The sequence below is a fragment of the Strongyloides ratti genome (genome assembly GCF_001040885.1).
Source record: "Strongyloides ratti genome assembly S_ratti_ED321, chromosome : 1".
NCBI lineage: Eukaryota > Metazoa > Nematoda > Chromadorea > Rhabditida > Strongyloididae > Strongyloides > Strongyloides ratti.
In genome coordinates this window covers 1,591,069-1,617,413 of record NC_037307.1, presented here as the reverse complement: position 1 = coordinate 1,617,413, position 26,345 = coordinate 1,591,069, and the positions used below count along the sequence as shown (strand labels likewise).

Here is a 26,345-nt window from a genome sequence, read left to right as displayed (position 1 = left end):
TATAAAAGGGCATTATAGTTGGTAGAAGTTACAAAAATTCATTTTTTAGTTTGTTAAAAAATGTATTATTTATGTTTTATGATAATAATTATTATTAGTAGTGGAAAATGTTATGATCTTTTAAAAATTAGAAATACAAGGTATTTTTATTATTGTAATTAATAAAAACTATAATTTTATAGTTATGGATATGTTAATGGAATCAAGTTAGATACTATAGGTAATGACAAAAAATATGCTTTTTATGGTATACCATATGGTATTATAACAAATAAAAGATTTGATGCTTCTGTACCTCCAAAAAAATGGAATATAATAAAAAATGTAACTTCATATGGTGATTCTTGTTTATTGAAAAATGAAGAAAGTAATATTAATGCAAATAATATAACTGAAGAATGTTTGGATCTTAATATTATCACAACAAGGTATTGTTTATTATATGGTAATTGTCCTGTTCTTCTACTTATTTCTGGAAACGATTATAAATTTAGAAAAAAAAATATAACAAATACAAATGATATATTAGAAGTTTTAATTTATCAAGATAACGAAAATATAGTTGTTGTTGAAGGCAACCATAGATCAGGAATAATTGGAAATTTAGAGTTAAATGGAAATTTTTATAATTTATCAATGAATACAAATGTTGGTTTACAAGATATATATGATATTCTTAAATGGATACAAAATGAAATAACCTCATTTGGTGGTAATCCAGGAGATGTAACATTAATGGGATTTGGTGATGGAGCAATAGATGGAAGTATATTATTATATTCCAATAATGATAAAATATTATTTGATAAATTAATTTCAATTCCAATGTCAGATGAATATAAATGGAATAAAAAAAATAATAATGAAAATATTAGTAGAAGTGTTGCCACTGAAGTTGGATGTGCTGACATAAATACAAATTGGAATTCATATAATCAGGTAGAAATAGTTCTTCAATGTATGAAGTCTATCGATATAATAAAATTAATTCAAAGTGAAAAAAAACTTGAAGATGCTGGATATGAAAAAGCTTTACCATTTATAGATTTTGGAAATAATTCTTTTTTCCAGTATTCTCATAATGATACAATTGTTAAAAAAAAAGAAGTTCCAGTTCTTATGATTGGTTATGTGGCAAATAATAAAACTAAAGATATCCCATCTTTTTGCCAATTTTATATTAGCTATTTTGATTTTAACAATAATTCTTTGATAGAATCTTTTAATATATCAATAAAAGATCTTGATAAAAAAATGGTTTGGAAGGATGAAAATTTTGGATTATTTTCATTAGGAAAAAATGAATGTTTAAAAAATTTTAATTCTACAAAAGGATCATTTATTTACCATTACAATTTCTTAACTTTAAATCCTTCTCTTTTTAATTCATCATGTTTTGGAAATGAGTCAGCTTATAACATGGAAAGCATTTTTTCCATGGAAAGAAATTTAAGCATTGGGGCATCTAGTGTTATTTTTAATACCTTCCAAAGTGGTTTAGTAAACTTTATAAAAAGTGGTTCATTACAACCTATAGAAGAAAATATCTATGATAATAATTTTATTATTCCAACAGAAAATATAATTATTGAAATTATGGATCATGGTTTAAAAATACATCTATTAACAGAGAGAAATAAACTTGATGATTATTGGAAAACATTCTTAAGTACAAATATGATTAATAATACTTATCCAACATCAAATCAAGATGAAATAATGAAAAGATTAGTAAGTATAACAGTTTTAATACCTCCAAAAGGTGATTTTAATCTAATTGAAAAATTGCTTCTTAAAAATAATTATGACAATATTATAAATATTAATGTTTTACTGATTGTAATATTATTTTACAACACATTTACTTACACAGTTATGTAAATTATAAAAAGCACAATTTAAAAAAAAAACATTTTCTAATTCAATAAAATAAAATGTTTAAAATTTATAAAAAAAATTTTTTTTAACATTTTTAATTATATGTACACAAAAAATTTCATTGATAAATATGTTAAAATGAATAGTAATAGATTATTTTAAAAAAAAAATGATTTTTTTTAATGTAATATATTTAATTGGATTTTTTTTTATTTCTAAAATATATTGCGAAGATAAACTTTTAATTAGAGAAATAAGGTAAAAATAATTTTGTTTTATTTTTTTTTATTTTTTATATTTAGTAATGGAAAATTAAGAGGAATTAAAGTATACTCTTCTGATAACAAAATTTATGGTTATGCTTATAGAGGTATACCATATGGCTTACCTCCTGTTGGTTCTTTACGTTTTAAAGCACCTTTAGAAGCAGAAAAGTGGAAAGGTATTAAAAATTGTACATCATTAAGTAAAATGTGTCCTTACTCAAGTCATTTTATGAAAACTAGTTATAATCCAAAAGATATGTCTGAAGATTGTTTATATCTTAATGTATATACTAGTAAAAAATGTTTAAAAGATGGTAAATGTCCTGTAGTATTATATATATATGGTGGAAAATTTGTTACTGGTAGTTCAAGAAACTTTAAAGAATCAACCTTAATTGAAAATTTTGCCAATGATGAAAGAAATATCATTTTTGTTAATTTTAATTTTCGTAGTGGTATATTAGGATTTTTGGCTTTAAATCAAAAATTAAATTTACCAATGAATAGTAATGTTGCTTTACATGATATTATAGCTGTATTGAAATGGATTCAAAAAAATATCAAATATTTTGGTGGTAATAAAAAACAAGTAACTTTAGCAGGAGGTTCTTCTGGTGGTGTTATAGCAAGTTACCTTTATGCATCTCCATTGACTTATGGATTAATACATAAAGTTATTATTATGTCTGGTCCACATAATCATGTTTTTTTTAGAAATGCTAACGAATTTTATGGAAGGCAAACAGCTATAATAGCTGGTTGTGCGACTATTTACACTAATTGGGAATCTATTGATGAAATTGAAAAAACTTTGGATTGTTTGAGAAATTTAAATTTATATAAACTTAGTGATAGTGAAAGAAGAGTTCAATATAATTGCTGGCAATATATGGGACCATCAACAGATTATGGACCAAATTCAGTAATGCAATATGATTGGGAAACATTATCAATACGTAAACCTGGTATTCCCATACTTATTTCAAGTTGTACACATGAGCTACAAGCTGGAATGTTTCTACTTAATCCAAATGGAACTGTTAATATAGATAAATTAAGAATGTATTGCAAAACATTTTTCATGTTTTTTAAATTTGAAAATCCACAAAAATTTGTTGAAGAATGTGTTGAAGAATATAAAAATAATAGAGAAAGAACAATAGATATAATAGATGATGAGACTATATTTACATCAAATGTTATCTTATCAAGAGATGCAATAAAAAGAGGAAGTGATGTATTTTTATACCAATATTCATTTAAAAATGAAGGTGAAGCAATAACAAAACAAAATTTTTTAGTAACACCAAACCATGTATCTGGATTAATCTATTTAATAGGTTTATATAAAAATAAATTTACTGAAAGAGATTACAAGATTCAAAAATTTTATTCAAGAATATTTACAAATTTTATAAAATATTCCAATCCAAGTGATGATGAAATTAAATTTGAAAAATATGATCCAGAAAAACGTAATTATTTTAATATTGATTTTGACGATAAAGGTAATTCTTTAAGTTCAATGAAAAATAAATACAAAGAGGAGGCTATCAATTTTTGGTTTAAGAAGCTACCAAATAAAGTTGGTCATTTTGTTCGAAGAAGATCGGAAGATGAAATGGTAAAACTTTTACCAGTATTAAATGAAATGGATCAACAATGTACTATAAAAAATGATACATATTACTATTTATATCATTTAATGTTAAACTCAGTACAAAAAGATATTTATAATGAAAATAGATTTTTAAATATTATAAAACGAGCAATTGAACAACTTGACTATTTACATTTATTTTTAATTATTATTATTACAATTATAATTTTCAAGATGCTATTAAAACTTTGTAAAAAATAAATTAATTTATTGATAAAAATTATAAATTTTTTTAAATTTATCAAAACACATTTTTAATAACATTAATGTGTTTTATAGATAAATGCTTTTATACTATCTAAACAATAATTTTATGTTTAAATTTAAATAAAATCATTAATTATATACATATTTAAGTTATCATTTAACAGTATTTTATTAAAAATACATTTTAAAGATTTAAATACAAAATCTAATCATGTTAGATAAAGGGTTCATTTTAAATCAAAATGTATTTTTATATAATAATGCTACAGAAGGTCAATAAAAGTTAAACATATTACTTTTATCAATTTTGCTTACTTTAGCTTAAATGAATAAAACAATAAGTAAATAATAACTTTTTAAAACTAAATAAACACATTTGAAAATAGTTTTTTTTTTTTAAATTTACAGTTTTTCTAAGAATTAGTACAGTTTTTTTTTTATTATTTGTTAATATTTTGTTTAAATTTATTTTAAGTTTAGATTAACTTTTTACAAATAAATTTTTTTAATATTTATTTTATTCTTTTATTATTATGATATTTTTTGAAACATAAAGAAAAATCTTCTTAAAAAAACTTTTCTATTAAGAATATGGTTTGTTAAAAAGTAAAAAAAATATTTTATAATTTCTTATCAATAAAAATTAATTATAGAAATATTATAAATGCTAATGTTTTAGTGATGTAATATTATTTTATTACTCATTTACCTACACAATTATGTAAATTATAAAAAGCACAATTTTTAAAAAAAAAATAAATACACTTTCAATTTCAATATTAAAAAAATGTTTACAATTTATGAAAAAAAAAATTTTTTTTAAACATTTTTAATTATATGTACACAAAAAATTTTATGGATAAATATGTTGAAATGAATAGTAATAGATTATTTTAAAAAAAAAATGATTTTTTTTAATGTAATATATTTAATTGGATTTTTTTTTATTTCTAAAATATATTGCGAAGATAAATTTTTAATAAGAGAAATAAGGTAAAAATAATTTTGTATATTTTTTTTTATTCTTTATATTTAGTAATGGAAAACTAAGAGGAATGAAAGTACACTCTCATGATAAAAAAATTTATGGTTATGCTTATAGAGGTATACCATATGGCTTACCTCCTGTTGGTTCTTTACGGTTTAAAGCACCTTTAGAAGCAGGAAAGTGGAAAGGTATTAAAAATTGTACAACACATAATAAATGGTGCCCCTACTCTAGTCATTTTATGAAAACTAACTATACTTCAAAATTTATGTCTGAAGATTGTTTATATCTTAATGTATATACTAGTAAAAAATGTTTAAAAGATGGTAAATGTCCTGTAGTATTATATATATATGGTGGAAAATATGTTACTGGTAGTGCAGAAAAGCTTACTGAATCAACTTTAATCGAAAATTTTGCCAATGATGAAAGAAATATCATTTTTGTAAATTTTAATTTTCGTAGTGGTATATTAGGATTTTTGGCTTTAAATCAAAAATTAAATTTACCAATGAATAGTAATGTTGCTTTACATGATATTATAGCTGTATTGAAATGGATTCAAAAAAATATCAAATATTTTGGTGGTAATAAAAAACAAGTAACTTTGATGGGACATTCTTCTGGTGCTGTTTTAGCAAGTTACCTTTATGCATCTCCATTGACTTATGGATTAATACACAAAGCTGTTTTTTTGTCTGGTGCACATGTTCAAGCTTATTACAAAGACGCCAACGAATTTTATGGAAGGCAAACAGCTATAATAGCTGGTTGTGCAACTGTTTACACTAATTGGGAATCTAAAGATGAAGTTGAAAAAATTGTAGAATGCTTGAGAAATTTAGATTTAGCTAAACTTAGTGATAGTGAAAGAAGAGTTCAATATAATTGCTGGCAAATGATGGGACCACCAGTAGATTATGGACCAAATTCAGTAATGCAACATGATTGGAAAACATTATCAAAAAACAAACCTGATATTCCAGTTCTTATAGGCGGTAGTATGAATGAATTAGAAAGTGGAATGTATTTAATTCATCCAAATGATACTGTTAATGTAGATAAATTAAGAATGTATTGTCAAACATTTTTCATGTTTTTTAAAATTGAAAATCAACAAAAATTTATTGAAGAATGTGTTGAAGAATATAAAAATGATAGAGAAAGAACAATAAATATAATGGATGAACAAAGTGTATATACAACAAATGTTATCTTAGCAAAAGAAGCAGAAAAAAGTGGAAGTAATGTATATTTATATCAATTTTCATTTAAACATGACGATGAAGTAATATCCAAAAATGTTTTCCCATTAAAACCACACCATATATCTGAATTAGTTTATTTAATAGGTTTATATAAAAATAAATTTACTGAAAAAGATTACAAGGTTCAAAAATATTATTCAAGAATGTTTACAAATTTTATAAAATATTCCAATCCAAGTGATGATAAAATTAAATTTGAAAAATACGATCCAGAAAAAAATAATTATTTTAATATTGATTTTGATGATAAAGGCAATTCATTGTGTACAATGAAAAATGAATATAAAAAAAAGGCTATAGATTTTTGGTTTAAGAAGATACCAAATACTGTTGGTCATTTTGCTCCTAGAACATCAGAAGATGAAATGATTAAACTTCAACCAATATTAAATGAATTGGATAACCAATGTAATATTAGAGATGAAACATATTACTACTTATTATATTTCATGTCAAGTTTAGATAAAAGAAACAATGATAGCAAAGATGATCATCCTTTAATAATTTTCGATAAAGTAATTAAACCATTTGATCATTTACATTTATTATTATTGATAATTATTTTTACATTTTTAATTTTTTATATAATCAAAAAATGTTGTAAAAAATAGATTATTAACATTGATTATAAACGCTTTTATTATTTTAATAATGCATTAGCATCTGTTTTTCATGATAATGATATGTCTTAAAAAGAAATATTTTTATCTTATCTAAATAATAACTTTTTATTTAAATTATAAAAAAATAGCATTTACATACATATATTAAAAATTATTTTTCAATAATATTTTTCAAGATATTATTTAAATATCTATAGTAAAAATGATTATCAAATATTGGATAATACATATTATTTTTATTTTTATGTCTTTGGTTTTTATTGAAAATATATTACCAGAATCAAATATCAACTACATCGATAAAAATGATATGAATGATATTGTTGAAAATTTTTTACAAGTTAGAAAAACAAAGTATGTTTATATTTTTTTTTAGAAATAAAATAATAATTTTCTATAGTTATGGTTTTGTTAAAGGAAAAAAAATAACAACTTCCATCAATATAACGGGATATGGTTTTTTTGGAATTCCATATGCTTCACCACCAATAGGTGAATATAGATTTAAAGCATCATCTGAACCAAAAAAATGGTTTGGAATAAGAAATAGTACAGAATTTGGTAAAAATTGTATATGGAATTCAGCTAGAACATCAAAAGTTCCAAATAAAGATATATTATCTGAAGATTGTTTATTTATTAATATTTTTTCTGGTCAAAAATGTCTTGTCAAAGGTAATTGTTCTGTTGTTTTATATATACAAGGTGGAAAATATACATATGGTGATTCTAGTAGTTTGAATACAGAAATGTTAATTGAAAATTTTGTTAGTAGAGATATTGTTGTTTGTACCATAAATTACAGACTAGGATTTTTAGGATTTGGTATTTTAAATTATAAATTTGAAAATTTATCTATGAATAGTAATGTTGCTTTATTTGATGTCTTACAAAGTTTGAAGTGGATTAACACTGAAATTAAATATTTTGGTGGTAATAACAATGATGTTACAGTAATGGGACATTCATCCGGTGGTATGATCAGTAATTTTCTTTTTTATTCTAAAAGAAGTGAAAAATTAATTCATAAACATATTATTATGTCTGGATCCATAAAAGATGGGCATTTTCAGAATGGTAATCAAATGTATAGTAGAAAAATTGCTATAATTTGTGGTTGTGCATATAATACCACAAACTGGGATTCATTATCTGATGTTGAAGATGTCTTAAAGTGTCTTAGAAGTATTGATGCTCAGAAAATTGTTGATTCACAAAAAAATGTTGAAGAAACTGGTGTTGAAATTTTTGCTCCAACTTTCGATAAAGGAATAAATTCTTTTCTTCTATATGATTTTGACTATCTTGTTAAAAGTAAACCAAATAGAAAATTATTAATTGGAAATACATATTATGAATTTGTAGAAGGTGAAAATTGTATAAAACCTAATAGTAATAATGCTATAGAAAGTAATGTATTAATTCTATGTAAAAAACTTTGTTCATTATTTGATTTTGTCAATACTACTGTTGCTGTTGAGGAATGTCTGAAGGAATATAAAGAAGGATATTTTAAGATTCTTGATATGACATCTGATATTGAAATATTTTTACCAAATCTTAGACAATGCTATGAAAATTATAATAATGATGTTGATTCTTATTTATATCAATTTAATTATAGTGATTTAAAAGAAACACTTGATATCAATTTTAAATGGCTTCCAGAACATGCTAATGATATTGTTTATATAACAGGACAACATAGGAAAACATTTAAAAATGTTGATCATATAATACAAGAAAAATATTCAAGAATATTTGCTAATTTTATTAAAAATTCATCTCCATCTGATGAAGAAATTAAATTTGATAAATTTGATCCATTAAAAAATAACTATTATGTTGTTGATTTTGACAAAAATGGAACTTTAACGGGTGGGATGGTAAATAACTATCGAATAGATGCCGTTAAATTTTGGAATGAAAAATTAGTTAAAGTTGTTGGACCATATAAAAGTGCAATTGATGAAAGTAATTTTCTCAATGTTTATCCTGATGCACTTAGTTTAATTGCAAATACAACTTTGAAAAATTTTACCTATCCCAAGTCTTATTACAACAATAATAGTTTAAAAAATATTTCAAAAAATATGGGTGATTTTAAAAATTTACCAGAAAATGCTACAGATTCTACATTTTCTATAATCATATTTTTGACATTATTTGCTGCATTAACTTATATACTCGTTAAAAATTGTAGAAGAATGGAATCAAATTCTTATCATGTTTTTACATAATGAAATTATTTTTATTAAATAATTTTAATTTCAAAATATTGTTTGTTCAATTGTTAAAATATATAATTTAAATATAATAAATAATTAAATTATCTACTTTTGTTTTTATTTTATATTATACAATTGTAAAAATTACAAATATTAACAAATGTTTTTATAAATATTTGATGTGATACCATAAAATTGTAGTTTTTTTTAACTTATATATTATTTATGAAGAAATTATTGATAATAAAACTACTAGTTTATATATTAAAAGATAATGTCTTTCCTGAATTTTTAGATTTTCTATTAATTTTTAATTTTATAAAAAAAGTTTTGATTTATTGTTATTATTATTTCTTTTAAAAAAATTTTTTTCCTTTATAGTTATATTTAAATTTAATTCAATACTTTTTAATAAATCATATTGTAATATTTTACTTGAAAAATATTTTGTATCTTAAATTATATTTATATCACCCTATACATATTTTTTTTAATTTAACTTTTAAAAAAACATATAAAAAAAAGATTTACATATATGGTTTTTATTTTTTTTTTTTTTTTGTTAGTAATATACAATATTTAAATTTGAAAAAAAATTATAATTTTCTACATACCAAAAATTATAATAAAAATTAAATTTTACAAATAATAAAATATTAAATAAATATATAAATTATATAATTTTAACTAAATTTTATGAGTAAAAAATTAATATTCCTCCTTTTGTTAAATATTTTTTTATATTGTTATAGTTTACATGTGAAATCAAAAAAAAGTGATTTATATTTAAGTTCACTTCATGTACGTAAAATTAATGATTCAGAGTTATTTATTAATTATAATAATAAATCAGTGATAATCAAAATTGAAAATAATTTAAAGTAAGTTATTTTTTTAAAAACCCCTCTAAATATATTATCTTTATAGATCTAATAAAACAACATTAAATATTTTGGAAGATAATTCAACAAGTTTTTTTCCACAAATTTTAACAACAGTAGTTAAAAAGTATGATCATCAAAAACAAATCGAAAATCGTTTAAGTCCTGTTGATATTATAACTATTGTAGCAATTGGATTTTTTATCTTTTTTACCATAGTAGTATGTAATTATAAATGTTAGGTAGTAAATAAAAAAGTTGTTTGGTTAAAAAATTCCTTTATTAAATAAAAATTTATTACTTAAATTGTTTTTAAAAATTAACGATTATATTAATCATATATACTTTATTATAATATTTGAAGATAAGTTTAATCTAATAATAAATAAAATTTTGATTATAAAATATAATTAATAATAAGATGTTAAATTTCATCGCAATTAATCACTCAAAATATTATTTTATTTTTGTTTATGTAGATAAAAATTTATTTTTAAATTAAATATGATCTAAATTAAGTATAATTATTTCTCTCAAAATTTTTTTGAGTATAAAATCTTCTTTTTCAATAATTGAGTATTCAGATAAAGAAATTTCTTTCTAAGAACTATAATGATAATTAATATAATTTTTATTAATTTCATTAATAGCAAACTTCTTGTTTTTATCTTAATTAATTTTAAATATAGGAAAAAAAATAATTAAAAAAAGTTAAGAGAAAAGTGTCATATAATTTTATATGAATTTTAATTTTATTCTAACAAAATTATTGATTTCAATTATGAATACTATTGTTCTTTATCTACTTTTAAATTATATATCTTTATCCATAGGGAAATATCTCAATATTTAAAATAAATAATTAAATTTTTCTGTTGTAAAAAATATAAAATAAAATGAATCATAGGTTATTTTACATCTTATTAATTTAATTTTAAATAAAAAAATGTTTTTTTTTTTAAATTATGATTATACTAATATAAATAAATATTAATATCTTTTATTTCTAATAATAAAAAAAAACAAATTTATATCAAATTTTTAATAACAAATTTTAAAATAAAAAAAAAATAAATTCATAATTTTAAATAAATTTCTATAATGATAAAATTTTCTACAAATATATACAAAAAAAAAAATTGTTATTATTATCCCATCAAACTATTTTCACTATCTTTTCTAATGGGTCCCGTCCCAGCAAGACTATTATTATGAAAAAGTTTATACCATCCAACAACAGGTTGTCCAGTTGCCCTAAAATTATTTTCTAAATTAAGATCATCAAGTCTTATTAATGCTATTCCCATAAAACTTTTTCTTTCCATTCTTCCATAATCACCTAATACACTAACTTGTATCATTTTCTTTTTATAATTTTCATTAAATATTAAATGTTGTTGAAATAAGGGATTTACTGTTTTCCTGTTACTTAAAGATGTTTTAGCTTTAGCTATACAATTTTTACCTTCTAATAGGTAAACTTTAACATATGGTGATGGGGGTGTTTTACTACCTGGTTTTGTAACTAAATTTTTTGCTCTTATTATTTCAATATCTATTGCATGACCAGTTCCTGATCGATTAACAACTAATGATATAGCTATATTTATTTCACCTAATACTGGTGAAGCTAATACTTGCCTTCCAACAACTTGTCCTGGACCAAGATTTTCAATAAAATGTCCTAATGGTCCATCAGGAAGGAGTGGCATAATATTTTCAGAATGTGAACTATCAGTACTATCTTTTGATGCTTGTTTTAAAAAAGGTGCCTGTAATCTATCACCAGAACCATTAACTGTTAAATTATCTGGTACACCAACTTCTTCTGATCTAGCAAAACCTGTTCTTTTAGGACAATCAGATGGTTGTGATCTTCCTGGTATTAATCTTGTCATAATACTTTTTTTTCTATCTTTTAAATTTTGATCAATTTTACCTTGTCCTGAGGTTGTCCCTGATGATATTTGTCCACTCCCACCAGATGGGAGGACACCATTACCTGTTGATTGATTTTTATTATTAGTTGTATTATCTCTTCTTCTAATATTACCTTCATCTTTACCCATCATACCATAATCAGCCTCTTCAATTGGTTCATGTCTTATAACAGTAATACCACTACCACCATCATATTCCTCAATACCTTGATTACTTCTTCTTATAACTGTTGTTGTGGTATTATTTTGTAATGATTGTATTGAATTAATTGATAATGATTCTGAATTATCACTACCATAACCACCACCTTCTTGCATCATTGTTGCTTCATATCTTAATCTTCCTTGTGGTGTTCTTGTATCATAAATAAAATCATTTTTATTTCTATTATTATATCCTATATCATTACATTGATTACCATAATATTGTTTTTGTTGATCTCTTCCATCATGTTGTTGATAAGGTGGATATGATGATGTACCTGATTCATTAAAATATGTTTGTTGTTGATCATTATTACTGTTATGTATTGATGTTAAAGATTGTTGTTGTTGTTGTTGTAATGATGGTACATCATCAGGATTAGGTAAATTTCTATATCCACCCTGTCTTTTACCATATCTATTATCATAATAATTTTGATTTTTTGGTGAATATGTTCTTTCATTACCAGTATTATCATATAATGGTATACTTCTTCCACTAGAATTTCTATACATTTGTCCCCCTGTATCAGATAAATAACCATTATTAATTTTATCACCTGGTGGTGGTGTATAATCATAATCAGGTATAGGATAATCTCCTCCACCTTGATCTCTTATCATTAAATCATCAATATTATTAGGATAATAATTTCTTTTATTTTTATCTATAATATTATTATATGCTGATCTATCATATGTTCGACTTCTACTTATATTACTATTTCTATTATTTATTGATATAGGATTTCTACTTCTTTTATTCATATCTAATGTTCCAGTTGGATAGTCATAAAATATTGAATTTATATTATTTGGTTGATTATAATGATAATTATGATATATAGATCCACTATTACCTGGTGGTGGAAGACCCGAAGATGGATAATATGCCATTTCAGAATGTGGACGTGGTGGTTGAATTTTTGAAGATGTTGATAATGGATTAGTATATGAACCTTTACGATGCCTTAAATACATTCTTATTGGATGTTCATCATCCATATCAAGTAAATTATATAAACATATCTCATTATTAAGGGGTACAGTATTAAAATCAATTAAAACTTCACCCAAAAACATATTAGCATCATACTTATCATAATCCCATAATGTTACCTCAAGAACACGTTTTTGATCTCCAAATAACATATCTTCAGTTATATTTTGATAATAAAATGTCTCATTCCATACTGGTATCATTGAATCAGACAAGACAACTGTTTGTCGACGTGACTTCTCTGAACGATCCGGAAGGAGAAATAATTTAACATATGGATTACGACTTCCACCTGTTACTCGGGGTGTCAAGTCAAGAGCACGATGAATTGTTACAATTAATTGTTTATCTAATGATGAATATAATAATGATATTTCTATTCTTCCAGTAATTTCATTAACTCCAACATTTGTAGGTGATTGTTGTTGTGGATGGTGTTGATGATAAGGTGATAATAGCATAGGATTATTACTACTATACATTTGAATATCTTGTGGATTTGTTTGAATGAATTGTTGTGGTAAAATACCATTAACGGAACCTATAATAAAAAATTTTTTATTTATTTTATTAATATATCTTTAAAAATTTATTTTTATTATTTATATTATTTTTTTTCTGTCAAAAATATATATATATATATATATATATATATATTTAAAATTATCAAATTATGTATATAAAATATATTAAAATAAAAATATAAAACTAAACAACAAAAAGTAGAAGAAGAAGAAACATTTTAATAAAAATTTTTTAGTACACATAATTACTAAAATTTTTAAAAGTAAAATATATATATATATATAGATAGAAATATCTCCCTTAAAAAGTGCACATCTTACTCCTTTAATAAAAAAAATAAAAAGTATAAATATGTAGTATAAAAGTTTTCAACCAATAAACAAGAGTGATAATCATTATTAGTAAAAAAAAAAATTAAAGAAAATTTTTATTATATTTCTTAATATTATTTATTTTTAAAAAGTGTATTTCAAAAAGTTTTGGAGTTTTAATGAAAAGATATGGATAGATAATTTAGATACAAAAAAAAAAAAAAATAATAAAACTAATAAATAAAGAATTAAGGATTACGGTAATGAGAGAGTGAAAAGATATAGAAGTTAATATTATTTATCTTTTAAATATAACGATAATAAAAAAGAGCGATGATATGATAAACAATATTTGTATATAGGGTAAAAGAGAGAGAATAGAAGGTGAAAATTAAAAGAAAATTAAATTAAAAATAATATTTTTTTCTTAAGTACAAATATAATTTGTGTATCATTATGTATATATTTGTTGGAAAATTTACCAAAATAAAAAGTTTATCTTTTATTTGGTAAATAAGAAAATAAGTAATAAAATATTTATTTTTAAATGTGATTCATTCTACTCCAAATAAATTGATAATAAAAAAATTAATAAGTAAAATATTTTTAGTTATTTATTTATTTTTATTTTAACAAAAAAAAAAAGGACAAATAAAGTTTCTATGGATAAAGATATATAATGAAAACTTTATGATAACTACCTTTTATAAAGAAACATTTACTACCTGGTGAAAGATTATAAAAATGAGGAGAAAAAAAAAAATTAGAAGGAGGTGGAGAAGAAGATAAAGAAAACGAAGGAGGAAGAAAAAAAAATAATACTTTTTAATAAAAAAAGTTGTTTATTATCAAAAGGATTAAAAAATTGAACTTAAGGACAGAATGGATGTTATTTAGAGTTTACCAGTGAAGATGTATATATTTTATATATGGTAGTAGAAGACAAAAAATGGAGAAAAAGACAAGTACAAGTGCTATTTATAAATAATTAAGTATAAAATGTATCTATTATGTATGGTGAATAGTTTGAGAAAAAAAAAGTATAAAATATATATCTATATTTATGTATATGAAAAGTGATAAAGAATTTTTCTTTTATTTGTAGGTGGAGTGAGAAAAAATATGATTATTTTAGATGGTAAAAAAATAAGATGAATAAAAATGTAGAATACTAATATATATTTTTGGGGATTAAAAAAAAATGAAAAATTATATAAATTGTTTTGTTTAAATTCTTGATACTAATACATTATTAAATATTTTTAAAAAATGATTTATTTGTTTGAGTTATTAACACTACCATATAAATATTTAAAAAAAAATAAATATACTTAATTATATATTTTAAAATTAACCTATTAGATAAATTAAAGTTAATAATTTTTCTTTTATTTTTAAAAAAAAAAAACGCTTTATCTTAATTGATATTTAACATGATGAAAAAAAAAAACTATCTACAAAGATATATCTATATATATTTAAGCATATACTTGTTTATAAAAATATAAAGAAAATAAAATATAAAACAGGAGAGTAAAAGAAATATAAAAGTAAAGAGAATTTAAAAAGCAAAAAAAAAAATTAAATAAGAAAAAATAGACATATATATTTTTTTTACAATATATCTTTATTTATTTATTTTTTTTTGGTATAAAGAAAATATATTGATGATACGAAGAAAATATAAGGTATTGTATGAGATGAAAAAAAAATTATGTTTTAATGAATAGATTCAGGAAGGAGAATTACATATTATGTAATGTCTTTTTTTTTATTATTTGGTAAAAGAAAGACTGTTGTTAAAAATAGTTTTTTTTTTGTTATCTTTTAATTATATATTAACTAAACTACAATCATCTTTTAAAATATGTATGGATATTTAATTTTAGATAAATTAGAAAATATAGAGAAAAAAAAAAGAAAAAATTTTAGTAAAATAAATAAAACTATACTCTTTGATAACTATAAATTTTTAAAGTTAAATTAAAATAAAATTTAATATAGAATGACAAAAGTTCTCACAAAATAAAGAAAGTTTCAGAAACAATCTAAGAACATAAAATATACTTTTATACACAAAAAAAAATTCCCCAACACCCCTATTCTCCTTTCTCATCTTCCATTTCAAGCCATTTTAAAAATAAGAATTAAAAAAATTTTTTTTTAAAGATATTACAATTCTAAATAGAAAGTAAAAGATGCTGACAATAATTGTTACCATAAAAAATAATAAAAAAAAAATATACATATTCTTCCCTTAACATTTTTTTATATGTTATTCATAAAAAAAGAGTGAGTGAAAAAAATAGTCACTTTTATTGGCCTATTTTATTTTTATATAAAAAAAAAAATGTATAAATATACATATCTTAATTAAATGGTTATGATGAATATTTATAGTATTTAGATATCATGAGAAGATTATTAATAAGTTGGGAGTTTTTATTTTTGTATATAAAAAAAAATAATTTAAAGATTGGTATTTTTCTTTATGAAAAAGAAGAAGGTGAAAGAATATACTTATTGTTTTTAGTTAAAAATAAAAATAAAATCCATTATGACGTTGGGATATATAAATAATATTTTTTTAATAAAGATAAATAATTTAAATATTAAAAAAAAAAATTACCTGATGGAGAAAAAGAATTTTGATATTGTCCTCCACTACCAAGAGTTCCAGTTTTATTAAAATGATAATTTGATGAAGATAATAATGATTGAGAATGCCTTAAATTACCTCCATCTTGAATATACATATTATTTCTTCCTTGTGAAGTGATGAAATTACTACTACCACCATAAGGTTCTGGAGAGTATTTACCTGTATTATTATAAAGAAACCCCCTTGCAGACATTGGTCTTTTAATTTCTCCTGAAAAATTATTTCCACCAAAATTATTTATATCTAGTTGACTAATACTATTATTACCAAAATTATTTATATAATTAAATGGATTATTAATTAAATCTCTTGAAACTATCAATTCAATTGATTGATCATTCTTTGATTGATTAATAATATCATAGACCTGTTCATGTATCATATTTTGGAGGCAAATACCATTCCATTCAAGAACTTCATCACCTGGTCTTAAATGTCCTATGACATCAGCCACTGAACCAGGTTTTATTTTTGTTATAAATGCTCCTAATCTTCCAATTGGTGTTTTATGACCACCAATAACTTTTAAACCTAAATCACCATAAAATGGTTTTGTTGTTAGATATGGTGATGTATTATTATTAATAATATCATTTTTATTTAATACCATATGTCCTATAAGTCTTTTTTTGTCAGCTGTTGGTGTCCAGGTAACAGGACTATTAAGATATCTTTTAATTTTATCAGCTAAATCATTTTTATTATCATATCCTAATGGTGATGAGAGTGATTGAAGAAAATTTGACGATAATGGAAATGATCCTTTATCTGATCTTATACTATTACTACGCCTTCTTCTAAATATATTATTTGATTTAAATGAATTACCATCATTATATAATGAATCATCATCAAAACTTAAACTATTCATACCTTGACCAAAAATTTTGTATGATTTTCTTCTTTTTGTATTTATTGGTGCTGTTTCTGTATCAGAACCATAAATATAACGAAGAATGTCATTTTCAGTTGAGATGTCTGTTGATAAAATATTATTTGGTGTTTTAGATAAAAAATTACTTTTGGAATGTTTATTACGATAACTTGGTGATCTACCTGGTAATGAGGATCCAATTGTATTGTCATTTGTTGTTGTCCTAATATCAAATTGTTCCTCATCACTTGATGATAATGATTGATATTGTCTTTGAAGATTTCTAGATTTTTTACTTCCTTTACGTGTTAAATTTTGTTGTAATATTTGATTATGATAATCTGATGTTTGTATAACTGGTGGTTGTTGTGATTCTATAAAATTATTTGTTTCCTGATTTTGATATAATAAATTTGTATCATTATTATATTGTATTGTATTATTATCATGATATTCATATGTATCATTTCCACGTCCATTATTTGAAATATTATATTTATATTGTTGATTTAAATTTTTATTATCATAATTTATTTTATCTTGATAAATAGTATTTATACCAGGAGGTTGTTGATATTGAGATTGTTGTCCTCCACCCATAGATTGTATACCAGTTGTAGATGGATAATTTTGAGAAGGGGAAGAGGATATCTGTGAAGTAGTTCCTTTTATTGTTGTAGTATTATTAGTAATAGTTGTCGTTGGAAGAATTGTAGAATGTGCTGTTGATGAGATGGCACTCGTAACACCACTTGCTACACCCCCTATAATTTTACCAAATAAGGAAGTAGCTGTAGATTGAGATGTTTGTTGTGGTTGTTGTTGAATTGATGCTTGAGATTGTTGTTGTTGAGAAGGAGGATTATTTGATTGTTGAGGATGATATTTTTGTTGAGGTCCCATAATCTGACTAGAGGAAGATGTCATTTGCATTTTATTTTGTGGTGGATGTTGTCTTGGTATATGTCCTCCTGTATTTAATTGTTGATGTTGTAATTGATTTCCTATCATTTGTTCTGGATGAATTTGTTGTTGGGGCATTCCTTGATTCATACTTGTTGATGGTCTTAAATTATTTCCCATAATCTATATAATAATATATTTTTTAATTTTAAAAAAAAAAATATTAAACTTACTTCAACAGTTGGTTGTCGTTGTATAGATATTTTTTGATGTGGTAATTGATTTCTAGTATTTGTACTATCAATATTTTGTTCATTATTTTCTTTAGATATAACATTAACATTTCCCTGATTATTATCCATTTCAACATTTGTATTATCTTTAACTGTATTTCCATTACCTTTTCCTTGGTTAATATTAGATGTAGTAGTTGTATTAGTATTTTTAACTAATGATGTATTTCCTCCTAATCCTATATTTATATCACTAGGTTTCCTTTCAACATCAGTAACATCATCAGGTTGAAACCATTTACCAGTCTTAGCTAATATACTTTGCCTTTTCTGGCAAAGACTACATGCCCAAATAGGTTTATTTTTGGATTGTGTTCTACCACCACACCTGGCACAGGATCGTAATTGGCAATAGAAACATTTATGACCAATACCATCGGCAAATTTAGTTTTTTGACATATCTGACAAATTGCATCATCCTGTGTTCCCAGGAGACGGTGGGCTGTTTCTTTACGTTCTTGTATTTGTCTTTCTATTTCAACTAACTCTTGATTGGCTTTTCTAAAAAAAATTTATAGTATAATAAATAATAATAATAAATAATAAAAACATACTGTGAAATTTGTACTTCTTTCTCCTCTTCTTCTTTTTGTCTTTGAAAAACTTGTTCAATAATAGCTCTTTCCTCAGCACTTAAATGTGACAGGTCAGGCATAGGTGGATCAGCCATTGTATCTTTTTTTTATTTTTTTAATTTTTAAAAAATTTTCTTATAATATCATTTGCCTTTGATAGATGATAAATAAGTATATTGATAAATAAAGATATATAAAAACAATATCAATATCTTCCGATTATAATATTATTGTTACAAATAAATTAATTAATAAATTGTTTTGTAGTAAAAAAAAAAAGAAATATAAAATAATTTAGTTTAATAACTTCTTTATAATTTTTCTTATATTTTTGTAGTAAAAATAATATATATATATTAAATTAATAAAATAATCCAATCTCTCGAAGACAAATCATTTGGGTTTTTGATAGTTAAAAAAAAAAGAAGATTTAGAAGATATATTATATATAATAATAAAAGAAAATATATCTTCTTCTTTTTTTTTTAATTCTTTTTATTATTTTAGTTGAGAATATATATTTATATAAAGAAATATGAATGAATTTTTTTTTTGTTTTCTTTATAATATTGAAAAATATTATTTTAGGAATTCTGAAATGAAAAATTATAGAATTTTTAAATAAGTTTGTAAATTTGATATAAGTAAATATAATTCGAGAATGATAGGGTATAAAGTTGGGCAAAAAAATACATATATATAAATAAAAAAAAATGTTAGGCATATTTTATGGAAAAAGATTTTAATTAAAAAAAAACAACATTTATTTAAAAAAAAAATTCAAATAATTAGTCTATGATAGTATAAATTATATGTTTATAAAAAATATACGAAAAAAAAAGAGAAGTACTTAAATAGTAGAAAGAGATATAATTAATAATAACAAATAAAAAGTTTCCACACAAATATTTTATCAAAAAAAAATCAACTAAAGTATGTTATTTATACTTATCTCATTAGAGATTAAAAACATTCAAGTCAGAAAAAATAAATAATTTAATGGAAAATTTTGTTTTTTGATGAGAAAAAGAACATGGATAAGTATTATTTGTATGGATAATTATAGGTTGCCCTTTTGAGGGGTCCTATTTTTTTTAACAAAAAATTATAATTCATTTCATGGAAAAAGAAATGTGATACATATTGAGGGAAAAAAGTTTCAATGGGCAGAAAAAAAAAGAGATGAGAAAAAAAGATATTGTTTAAAGGAAATTAAAGAATTTTTAATTTTATGAATGTATGAAAATTATTTTTAAAAATTGAAGAGATTCTATTTTGAATGTCGTTATTTTGTAGTGTCATTATCTTTTCTAAAATATTGTATTTCTTTTTAAAAAAAAAGATATCTATTTTTTAAATGGCTAATTAAATTAAAAAAAAAATTAACAAAGTAATGAGAAGCATTATTTTTTTTATAAATCAAAAAGAAGAATAAAAATTTTCATCCAATTAAATTTTAAATTAAACATAAAAAAATAATAATAAGGAAGGTTAGAATCATTTGAAGAAAAAAATTAAATACATGTCTAGTATGTACCAGTCTAGACCAAGGAATAATTTATAGTTCTAATAATTTGAACATCTGCCAGAACAAAACAAATATAGTAAAAAAAAATAATACTAAAACATAATTGCCCTTTAATATACTTAAAAGTAAATATAATTTCATTAAAAAATTAAAAAAAATTATAATATTTAGAAATAAGATTAAAAAAAATAAAAGTTTATAGTAAAGTAGTCACCGTAACAAACTAAGTATGATAAGACAATGCACTTTTATAATATTTTTTTTATAAATTTATAATAATATTATACAAAAAAAAATTGCCATTAGGTCTTCTCCATAAAAATTTGACATATCATATCTTCTAATCTTATTCATATTATTTTTTTTGTCATAAAGATATTATGATGTTATAAATATTATAACGTTCATCTATATGAAAAATACATATATTTTTGTGTTAATTTGCCTATGACAAGTCACATAAAATATATATTTATATCTATTAAAAGAGATAAGATGTGTTTATTTAAATATACGAAGAAATTTTAAAAAAAAAAAGAAAAAAGTTTATAAAATATTTACTAGAAGTGTTAAGGAAAAAAAAAAATTTTTTTTTATGCAAAAAAAAAACTTTTTTTAGGTTGTTAAAAAAATTTGGCCTATCAACAAAAAAAAAAATAAAAGAAAAAAAGAAAGAAAAATAAAGAATCTAATAGTGGGGAGGAAGCTAATTATGAGGGAGTTATAGAAAAATTCTTTTTATTATTATTATCATTAATAAAATATAATGTATATATTACCCAAAAGACATATTTTTGATGTATGTATTAAAAGGAAATAGAATGTTGTTTAAAAATTATAAATAATAAAAAGTATATAAATTGAACAAAAAAAAAATTAATTATATTATATTAAGAATAGTTGTTGTTTACTAGGGAAAAAGTTATAGATATACATTGTTTATAAAAAAAATTATTTATTTGAGGAAAAATAATAAGATAATACATAATAAATATTAATTAATTAATAAAAAAAATGTAAATTAAAAAAAAAATTATATATAATATAATATAATAAAATTAAAATAAAAATTTATTATAATATTAAAGATAGTAATTTTAAAAATAGGGGATATAAAGAAGTTTAGTATCTCTGTGATATAATATTATGATATTGGTCAAAAACTTTTTATTTATTACTTTTTAAAAGTCATACATCTTTAAGAATATATATTATGTTTATGTATAGAAAAATTTAAAAAGTATAGATAAGAAAAAAGATATATACTTGGTGGGTAAAAAGGTTTTTGGAACAGAAAATATATTAAAAAGGAATTCTAAAATTTTTGATGATAGTAGTAGGTTTGTAGATGAAGATTCCCTTGAGTTTAAATTTTTCATATCTTACTCAATTGTCTCAAAATGAAGGTTAAAAGTGTTTTTCAACATTTTGATTGAATAAAATAGTTCATTATTTTAAACTAATATAATTATAATTTCATTTATTTTTTATTCATTCTTTACTATTTATAAATATACTTTATTTATTAAAATTAATTATTAACATTAAAAAAAAGAAATAAAAAAAAAGTAATCAGTATTTGTAAATAAAATAAAAAAAAAAAATCTTTTAAAAATAAAAATTGAAATATAAATTTACACATATATATGTATATATATAAATTATCCTACCAGCTGATTACTAAGTATCAAATAAAAATAAATAGATATATGAGATAAAAATTACATGAATCATTTTTAAGAACAAAATTATAACGATAACCTTATATTAATATTTTACATGCAATTTTATTATAAAAAAATACATATTAAATAAGATATAAAATTTAATTTATTATATATAAAGGTAAAAGAATATATTTATGTATATTCATAAATAAATGCATATACTTTGTAGGGAAAAAAAAATTGTGTGATTTAAAAAATATATAAATGTTAAAAAAAAAAAAAGATATGCATAATAAATAAAGATAAATATCATGAGAAATATTTGTAAAAAAAAAAAAATAAGATTTTAACATATACTTAAAAGAGATAGAAAAAAAGAGCAAAAATACAAATGATTAAAGATAATAAGTATGAACAGAAACCATTATCATGGTTAATTTTTTTTTTTTTTTTCAACTCAAAATAAATTTTTTTAATTATCGAAATATATATATATATATATGAATAGATATAGTAAGAAATAGGAATGTAAAAAGAATATTTTTGATATTTATATCTAAATATCATGAATGGTTCATGTAAAAAGAAGTGTCAATGATGAGGAGAGACATATAATAAAAATTTTCACTTCTAAAAAAGGCCCTGAAGAGTGATATTAAAAAATCTTTTATCACATTTAATGTCTTTTTGAAGTATTTGTAAACTACTTTTTAAAAAGAGGAAAATTAGAAGAATATTTATTTAGGGTAAATAAATATATGTATGGTGATAATATAGCGTTCTCCATAATCTTAATAATAAAAAAAAAAAGTGTGAAAATCTTTTATTATCAGTATTATTGTATTAAATGATTTAGAAAGCTTTTAGATATTATATAGTATTAAAAAATGATTCACTTTTTTTTTATGTATTAAAAATTAATGATAAAATAAATAACTACCTTAAAAATTGATATAAAAATAACACATCTATTACATCTTCATCCACCCATTATCTTTTTTCATCACATAATATATTATATATATCTATATATGTTTCAGAAAAAAAAAAAAAAATTTGTTTAATTGTTAAAGGTAAAAATAGAAAATAATATCAAAGGTTACTTTATATAATATATTTAAAAATATACTATTTTTTCAATTGAAAGAAAAAGGATATAATAACATTGTTTAACATCAAAAATAAATACTTTTATATAAATGTAAAAAGTAAGGTGAATCTATTGATAGCTTACAAAAAAGTCTATATATGTTTATTTTTGTGGAACGGAAGTAAGATATAAATATCTTTGATATTTCTTCATGTTTCTCTTATCATTTAAAATATATAAAAAAAAATTGAGATACTCTTTTTTATTTATTCAAATTTATATATATATATATATATTTGTTTGAGGAAATATTAGTAAAAAAAAATAAAATGAAGGAAGTACAAATAAATATTGTTCTTAGAAAAAATGTTTAATTTAAAACTATCATTTATTTCTTTTTTTTTATAATATATATAAAGATATAATAATATATAACCAATTTTTAGAAATTAAGATAGAAAGAATTATAAAAATAAGGAAAGAAAGTACAGAAAAATACTTTTTTTTTATCATATTTTTTTAATATTGATATTTTTATAAGTAAAATAATCAAGTAAAACTAATTTTCTTTTTTTTTTTACTTATTTTTCTATTTTATTTATTTATCAATCAGGATTTTGTAAAAGTATGTAAAATGAAAGTATATCAGTTAAATGAAAGAAGAAGAAGGAGGAAGAAAGATAATTAATGAAAAAGGAAATTTTAAATATATCCATATTTTGATGATATAATGAGAAAAGAAAATTGAAGACAATTTTGGTAATATTTTAATTTACTTTTAAAAATGAGTGAGGGAGTATATAATTTATAAATATTAAATATATATATATATATATATTTAAATGATTTTAATTTTTACCATCTAACTAACTATTTATCCATATTTTTAGGGTAACATATATATATATATATATATATATATGTATACATATATTAAAGTTTTATAAATGTGAAAAGATTAAGAAAAATGTATAAAAAGAATAAAAGTATTGGGGTAATAAATTAGTGGGGTCCATATATATATATATACACATATATGTATATATATTTATAGTAAGAAAGATCTATAAATGAAAATTTAACATCATTTGAAACAATAATAATGAAAAAGTAAAAAGGAAAGTAAAATTATTCAAAATTAACTTTTAAACAATTAAGTTAATAGAAAAGAAAGAGAGAGGGATATAAAACTTTTTCGAGGATGATGAAAAATATTTTGTAAAAAGGAGAAAGAAATAGAAGACAAAAAAGGAATATATTTTTGGGAGGAGAAAAGAGGGGGTTTTGAGTATATAGTAGTAGTAATAGTAGTAATAGTTGTAGGAGTAGCAATAGTTGTTGTAGAGTGATGAGATGATGATAATAATATGTGTCCTGTATTTTTAAGATACATTTTTATACTAAAAAAAAAAAAGAGATGTTTAAAGGAATTGAATATAAGAATAAATAGATAGAATGGAGGAAGTGAATAAAATTTTTTTTTTAAAAATAATGGTAATGGTTTATTATTAATACATTTATAATAATGATGTAATAAAAATTATTTTTTCACACTCATGCAAAAATAAAATAATAAAAAAAAAGAGAGAGAGATAATAATATGTAATAAAATGATAAAAAAAAAAGTGATAATACTAATATATTAATTATAATCTTATATTAAGTTTAATAATAGTTATAAAATATTACATCAAAAAAATATTCTCTCTCTTCCCATATTAAATAAGGAAGTTTTTATTTAAAATGAATAGATATATATGATAAAAAAAAATGATAATTTTTGATATTAACATTAGTAGGTTAATTAAAATGTATATTATTAAAAAGTTTATATAAATGTTTAAAAATAAATAAATACATTAATAATAACAAAAAAAAAGTTGTAATATAAATAAAAAGGGATTCCCTAATATAAAAAGAAAAGTTTACATAAATAATAACAAAATAAGTTTTAATTAAGAAAAAAAAAATTTCAATGTAATGGTATTATAATATATTTAAAATATAAAAATATTTAAAATTTAAAAATATAATATATATAAAAATAAAAAAAAGGTGGGTAATAAAAAAAAAGTTATTCAATTGTAAATGACATTTAATAAAAAGTTTGTTTTTTTTTTATTATAAAAAAAATAAATTTTGAATAGTTTATATAAGTATATATAGTTTGTATATGTATTTTCATATATGATATAAGAATAAGAAGAATAAAATTTTAAAGAAGGAGAAAAAAGTTTAAATCATTTTTTTATATATATATAATTAAACAATTTTTTTTTTAAATATTTTCATTAAATATGAAAGTACATTAATTAGAGTTTTAAAATATATAATATAATAAATATGTACAGGTATTGAATGTACATATTACTCTTTATAGTAATTTTATTTTTATAGTATAAAAATTTTTATTAAATTATTAAAAAATATATGTTGTTAGTAAAAAAAATATAAATTATTTTATAAATATTATTTAAAATAATATAAGAAAAATATATTTAAAATTATATATAAATATAAATATGTAATATATATTTATATATATATTTATTATATAGGAATAAAAAAAGAATGGACGTTATCAAATAAGGGGATAATAAATCGATAGTTTTGGTGTGCCATTAACGGATATTAAAGTAAAAGTTTACAAAATTTTAATATAAAAATACTAATCGAGTATAAATAAAGATTAAATATTATATATCTATTTTTAGAAGTAAAAAAAAAAATTATTTTTATATTTAGTTAATGAGAAATATTATATATAATTTTT

General features: G+C 20.9%; 3 protein-coding genes across 3 annotated transcripts; 2 read left to right on the top strand and 1 right to left on the bottom strand.

The window, feature by feature from the left end:
- Positions 1-78: 78 nt before the first annotated feature.
- On the top strand, positions 79-9,130 carry SRAE_1000050700 (Carboxylesterase, type B domain-containing protein; the record flags this gene model as incomplete). The annotated part of the gene is made up of 8 exons (XM_024647348.1): positions 79-140; positions 183-1,762; positions 2,112-2,136; positions 2,181-3,808; positions 4,980-5,004; positions 5,048-6,675; positions 7,232-7,244; positions 7,291-9,130. 8 exons carry the CDS (start codon positions 79-81, stop codon positions 9,128-9,130), a joined length of 6,801 nt encoding a protein of 2,266 aa, XP_024501436.1.
- Positions 9,131-9,814: 684 nt separating this feature from the next.
- SRAE_1000050600 (Hypothetical protein) lies at positions 9,815-10,241 on the top strand (the record flags this gene model as incomplete). Its single annotated transcript, XM_024647347.1, has 2 exons — positions 9,815-9,999; positions 10,046-10,241. 2 exons carry the CDS (start codon positions 9,815-9,817, stop codon positions 10,239-10,241), a joined length of 381 nt encoding a protein of 126 aa, XP_024501435.1.
- A 906-nt stretch (positions 10,242-11,147) lies between these two features.
- Positions 11,148-19,382, bottom strand: SRAE_1000050500 (Rim; the record flags this gene model as incomplete). The annotated part of the gene is made up of 4 exons (XM_024647346.1): positions 11,148-13,684; positions 16,609-18,601; positions 18,652-19,213; positions 19,267-19,382. 4 exons carry the CDS (start codon positions 19,380-19,382, stop codon positions 11,148-11,150), a joined length of 5,208 nt encoding a protein of 1,735 aa, XP_024501434.1.
- Between the last annotated feature and the right edge of the window lie 6,963 nt (positions 19,383-26,345).